Below are 6,237 nucleotides of genomic sequence, written 5' to 3' on the forward strand. Positions count from 1 at the left end.
TAGGAAAAAAAAAAATCCCAAATTTTTAAAAGTACTTACAGATGCAAAGTGATCCCCATATCTCTCAGCTCTTTCACTGACAGCAAAGGTGAGATTATATCTTGGCCAAATCTGTCATAAATGAGAACCTGAAAAAGATATGCATCTTCTTACAAAATGCTGTAAAAAGTGGATACTGCAGAATACAGGATACAGTGGATACAGGAATTCCAGTTTAAGAAACTACTACTATAACCTGAGAAGTGCTAAACACTTACCAATTTACAATTAATAATTAATTTGTCATGGACTTACGTGTATGCTTATTAATAAATAAATTAAGAAAAAAATTAAGAAAAACTCTGCTAAAGGGGAAAAAAATAGTAACTTCCATCTCCTGAAAAGTGTCAGTCAAACAGGAATTCACTGTCAGAAATTTATTATTGTAAATGCAGAACTTCTCTGAATTTGGAAGAAACAGAGGAAGAAATGGAGGGGGGAAAACAGGAACTAGTGATAAAAGACAACAGAACAGATGAAGAGACAGAATATATACTTTGTAGTAGGAAAAACTTCTCACACATTACAAGTTAGCTACTTCTTTAAAACTAACAAACACAGCTTGAGCTGAGCTTGTTCTCAATTTAAGTAACTAAGCTCATTTCCGACTCTGTGAGTTCACCTGTGTCACACAATGAGAAACATCACAAGTATATTTCAAAAATGTCTTCCTCAGTTACTCATTATAATCTTGCCTACACAGTCAGACACTGTGTCTTCAAGCAGCCAGTATCTCAAGTAAGTATTTCTCTAAGCAATTCTGATACTCAATTCTGTATATTCACACCACATGAAAAATTATTTTGTAAAAGTTCATAACATAAAGAAGATGCTCGAGTTAGATAAAATTTGAAAAACTGAACTTTTTTTTGAACACTGTAAAATTCTCCTATTCCTATTCAAATAGTTCTTACCTTCCACACTGGTTCTCCTGTGCTGTTTTTAACAGGAGGAACATTGAAATTCAGCATTCGTTTCAAAGCCACTGGAAAACAAAGCAGAATAATGCTTTATTATTCTTACACTTCAACAACAGTGATTAAACACATTAGCAAGGTTTTATCATACTTATCATTTGAGAGGAAAACCACCATAAAATATAAATGCAAAGTCACATTTCATTATTTTTCTCCTTCATATGATGAGAAAATTTTCTAAGAGGATTCACTCCATGTTTGACTGCAAAGTAACACAGAAGCCTCAGAGAATTTGTTAGTGAAGACAGAGGTAAAGAAAGCATTGGGTACCTCAGCCTCATCTGTGTCCATCACCACTAAATGACCAGCTCCATTAAGCAATGATCCAGCATTTTTCCTTATTCCTTATTTTTGCTACTAATGTTGCAACAGAAGCTCTTCTCATTGCTCTTGACATATGTTGCAGGTCTCAACTTCAGTTGAACTTCGTCTTTCCTACCACCATCCATCATAGAATCATAGAATAGTTAGGGCTGGAAAGGACCTTAAGATCATCTAGTTCCAACCCCCCTACCACGGGCAGGGTCACCTCACACTAAACCATATCACCCAAGGCTCTGTCCAACCTGGGCCCTGAACGCCACCAGGGATGGAGCATTCACAACTTCTCTGGGCAACCCATTCCAGGGAATTTGTGAATGTTCCATCCCTGGCGGTGTTGAAGGCCACCCATGCCCAGGTAATGTTTCTAAAGTCCTCCTTCACAGACTGTCCCTGCTTCCTCCTCTACTGCACTGCCTTTTCAAATCACATTACCAGCAGTGAAACTTTCTTTCACATTTAGGCTGAATGCTTTCTGGGGCAAGGATCAGGTTTTTACCATGCTTGCATGATGATATGCTTTGACTAGTTATGAACCAGGGTAAAGGTCACAACAAATAATGCACGTATGTGGTAATACAAACACCAAATGATAGTAAGTCCTTCCCTTTTTCTGAGTATCTTTTAGTTGTTCAATCTATCTCCTTGCAAATGATCTCCCAATGGGAGAGACAACATGGTTCAGCGGTGCAGCTTGACTGAAATAATCAAGAAACAAGGGGAAGCACAGAAAAGAATAAACCTGTATGGAATAAGAGCTCAAAGACAGCAGGCTTTATCAGAAAAGCAGTAGAGTGAAGTAAATAATTGCAAAGGAACTTTAAAAAGTGATATAATAGTAAATGGCCACAGGAATGAGACTACAGAAAGTAGACTTCTGGTACAAAAAGAATACTACTAGTAAATATTTAAGGTCCACACAGAAATGAAGACTGAGATTGTCTGGCAAATGATTTTAGACATTTCATGTTAAAGAAATGCACCCAGAACCCTTTGTACCACCAGAAAGCTACTGCAGTTGTCAAGGAGAAGGTGACAAGGTTAGGGTTAGCTCAAACTACTAACCAAAACCTTGCAGAGTAAGCGGAGTACTATGCAGTCGACAGGCTCTATGCTTCAGTAGTATGTTCAAATGGATAGCTTAAGACTCCATAAAGCAGCATCAAGACAGAGAAGCAAGAGTCAGCTTTGGCTCAGAGCAGCATGTAAGGAGAGCCAGAGCCCTTTAACCACAGAAAGCCTCCTGTGTAATCTCTCACTCTCAACTTCCTGACGGTCAGTACACACTCCGACAGCCCTATATAGTCTCAGGAAGAGCATCGCAAGTGCAGCTTTGATTTTGCACCATTAAACCGTATTTCCCATTCATCGCTGCAACGGGCAAGAAGGCAGCCGAAACGAGGGAGCACACAGCCCGCTGCCTGCGGCCTCGGAAGGGCTCCGCACAGGTCCCGGGCCCGCGGGAGCCCCTCCCCGGACGACTTCCACACCGCGGCGGCACCTCGGCCACGTCCCCGGAGCCGCACCGCCAGCCGCGGCCCTGAGCCCCTCAGCAGGGCCGAGGCCACTCGGCAAGAGCTGCGCCCAGAGGCTCCCGGAGCCCCAGGCCCGCCGCTGCACAGGCAGCTGAGCAACACCCCAGCTGCCGCCAGAAGAGGAGGAAAAGCAGCAGGAGGAGAGAAAGTGCTGCCGTCCTGTTGCCGGGAAAGCCAAACCGGGCGCGAAACCCCCGACAGAGGCGAGGCGTCGCGGAGCCACCCCGGTCCCGTGGCCCAGACGGGGATAGGGCGGGGGGAGGCAGGTGGGACCCCAGCTGCAGCGCGGGCCCAACCTTGGGCAGTCCCGCCCCACCAGAGGCGGCTGCCGCAGTCCCCACAACGCGGCACGGCAGCCGCTCACCTGTCTGCTTCTCGCGGATGCCGGCCGCCATCTTCCTGCCCCGCCAGCGGCACCGTGCCCCGCCCACCGCCGCGCACGCAGCCGCCAGACGACGTGGCGGCCCGTACGGCCACGAGGGGCGGGTCCTCGCCGACCCTCCTCAGCGCCGGCTCCGGAGGCGCCAGGTGCGGCGAGAGCTGGGGTCAGCGCTGCCGCCCGGAGCCCTGGAGTCCGACCCGGTCGTGAGGGAGCTGGATCCTGTGGTTTAAATTTGGGCCCGTGCTTTGCCGCAGCTGAGAACATAAAAACAGACTGAGGTCTTTCAGACTACGTGCTGGGGCTCTCTTCACCTTTGTTTTCTCCTTCATCCCCCCTTCCCCTTTTCCTTCCACATACCAAAGCAAAAAAGTGGCATTAACAATTTTTGCTCTTGTTTTGGACTGAATTTCCAACAATCACATGAAATGCGCTCTTAAATGGATGGAGGGCAACCCCGAGAAACATTAACTACAGGCAAAGGACTTTTTTTTTTGAGTGTTTTTGAAACGTATTAGTTTTAGTGACTTACGCAAAATAAAGGTTACTTGCCTTTGCCTCAGGTAGCACATATCAGCACACAGCCTTCCTTTGTCTGATCACATCTTTGCTTATCATTGCACCATTACGCAAGTCCTGCAGTGGAGAGTCTCTCCAAACATAGACTCACTCCAAGTCAGTTTTGAATATATCGTACTCGGTAAACATACTATGGATGTATATAAAGGTGGATGCAGGTCCCCAAATGGAACTACAGACAATAGCGATAACATTTCTACAGTTAAAACCCATTAAATCACCAAGATAATACCAGTGAAGTTATATATTTATTCCAAAAGGAATTCAACTTTTTATTGCACTTTGAGTATATACAAGGCAGTTATTTCCCACAATTACCAATTACTTCAACACTGATGCTATACCTGCCAAGTACAGTGTTGCTTGAAGATGCAACAGTTCAGGCACTGATCCTGCAGTTAGAGCTAAAACTATTTACAAAATCATACTTTTTGTAATATTCCAATTATTGCAAGTTTTAAAGAGCATTGTTTATGCAATACAAAATCGAAGGTTCCATTTTTTTTTTTACACACACTAATACTTTGATTTTATTGTATAGTGATTCCAGAAGTTTTCATATTTCATTTTTGTTACCCGACTAATATTCCCTTAAGTGAAAAAAGGGTAAAGCTTGAGCCTTATGTAATGCAGAATCAAGACACTTTAAAAGCATATTTTGTAGCCTGCACTGTCATTTATTTCTATTTGAATGAGATTTTTTTATACTATTTTCAAAATGCACATGCAGAATGTGTGAATTAATGACATACTGTGCCCTGTATTTCACATATACCTCTCTAAATCCTCAAGTCTTCCAATCTCAAGACTGAACGGCTTAATGAAAAAAGCCAAAGCAGCAGTACCCAATGGTTTAGATCTTAAATATGAGCTAATACTAATTTCTTTAATTTTGATTGTATTTCACTCATTAACCAGTTAAAAAAAGTTAACAGCTTTTCCTAGTAAGCATCTTTTACATTAGCGAAATCAAGTCACAGGAATTTCTTACCCCATCATTTTTCAAACATATCTAATAGTTGAGGTTTGGTTTTTGGTTTTGTTCTTCAGACCACTAATACTAATCTATTATTGTTTACTACAAAATGATCACTCTAGAAAATAAATAGCTTATTTGATGTGCTAATTCCAGATGGAAACTTAAGGCTTGATGCAGAAGCTGTGGGTTGAACTTTGGCAAAACACAAAGGACTGCAGTAGTTCTCTTGTGGCCTTGACACATCTTTGAAAGCTGTGTCTTTGAAAGCTGTAACTTCTACAAAAATGTATTTAATATGCAACACTAATGCAGATGCAGTCAATCTCCTTGTGTTACAGAAATACTGAAAGTAAGCAACCTCTCTAAAGTATTTTCCAGACATGCCTCAGGTTGCAGTTTATGTAAATGAAAGCCATGTTAATATTGCACTTCAGTGACCTGCTATAGCAACGGAAAACCCGATGGTCACTATAGATACAGAAATTGCTTTTATGTTTTCCAGTCAAGAGTCCTTTCTATGTTTGGACTGGAAGGCAACTTATTCAATGGAATTTTAGTGAACAGTTAAAAGTAATTTTAAGATTGGTCTATATAAATGGTGAAAAGGAGCAGAAAACAGAAAGTTCCTCTCCACAGTAGTATTCAGGAATACAGTTTGTATATATCAAGGATTATATTAGAACGTATAGATTTAGCTGATCAAAGAAACAAGAAAGGAAGGGCAACTTGTCTTGAATGTGTACATATCAGTATTAGAAAATGACAACAAGTTCTGTGTAAGAAAGAAGTCTTCTCAAGCAGTACTGAAGACTTTGTGGATTCCGTGTTTTGATACAGCATTGTATATCAGAGTTTTAAAGTTAACTTACAAATGACATTAGTTCTACCTTTACATAAAACTGCTGAATTCAAAACTAATAAGCAGTAAAACACGTGAACCCCATTTTTATCTCAGGTACTTTTTGAAGCCTTATAATCACATTACCTTTCTTTACTGAAGGTTTTAAAATACAGTTTATTACTTCCAAGTTCTAAACCATTTCCCTTACAACTACTGGTACCAAAAGTCCACAAACTGTCCTTTAAAACTGCACACTGTTGTTGCTAGTTGTGTAAGTTCTGTACTTCCCATACAGAAAAATAACATAGTATTACAGAAGACATTTATCTCTGACTAAGCAAGAAAAAGGAAGACTCCATTAGGTAATTATACTTTAAAAATGAGTGGTGTACCCATCTGCAGGAGTCACACTGCTGTGTTTTAAGAAAATGAACATACAATGAATAGTCATGCAAATGAATTTGCGACAAACAGAGCATTCTGAAGGGTAAGAGTATAAAGAAGTTATTGGCAGTATGACATTTAAAAATTATGCAAAGACAATAAACATGGAATATTATTGGAGAAAAAAAATCAGAATGGAATGA

The 6,237-nt window shown here is 41.1% G+C and overlaps 1 protein-coding gene across 1 annotated transcript in view; it reads right to left on the reverse strand.

Annotated features, from left to right (window-relative positions):
• Positions 1-3,294, reverse strand: part of SCFD1 (sec1 family domain containing 1) — a 49,390-nt gene extending 46,096 nt beyond the window's left edge. The window contains exons 1-3 of the mRNA XM_034062126.1: positions 3,237-3,294; positions 954-1,024; positions 40-128 (exon numbers count right to left, since the gene is read on the reverse strand). Coding sequence (XP_033918017.1) covers positions 40-128; positions 954-1,024; positions 3,237-3,267 — 191 coding nt within the window. The 5' untranslated portion in view covers positions 3,268-3,294. The remainder of the gene's footprint in view (positions 1-39; positions 129-953; positions 1,025-3,236) is intronic.
• Between the last annotated feature and the right edge of the window lie 2,943 nt (positions 3,295-6,237).

Source organism: Melopsittacus undulatus, chromosome 4, assembly GCF_012275295.1.
Source record: "Melopsittacus undulatus isolate bMelUnd1 chromosome 4, bMelUnd1.mat.Z, whole genome shotgun sequence".
NCBI lineage: Eukaryota > Metazoa > Chordata > Aves > Psittaciformes > Psittaculidae > Melopsittacus > Melopsittacus undulatus.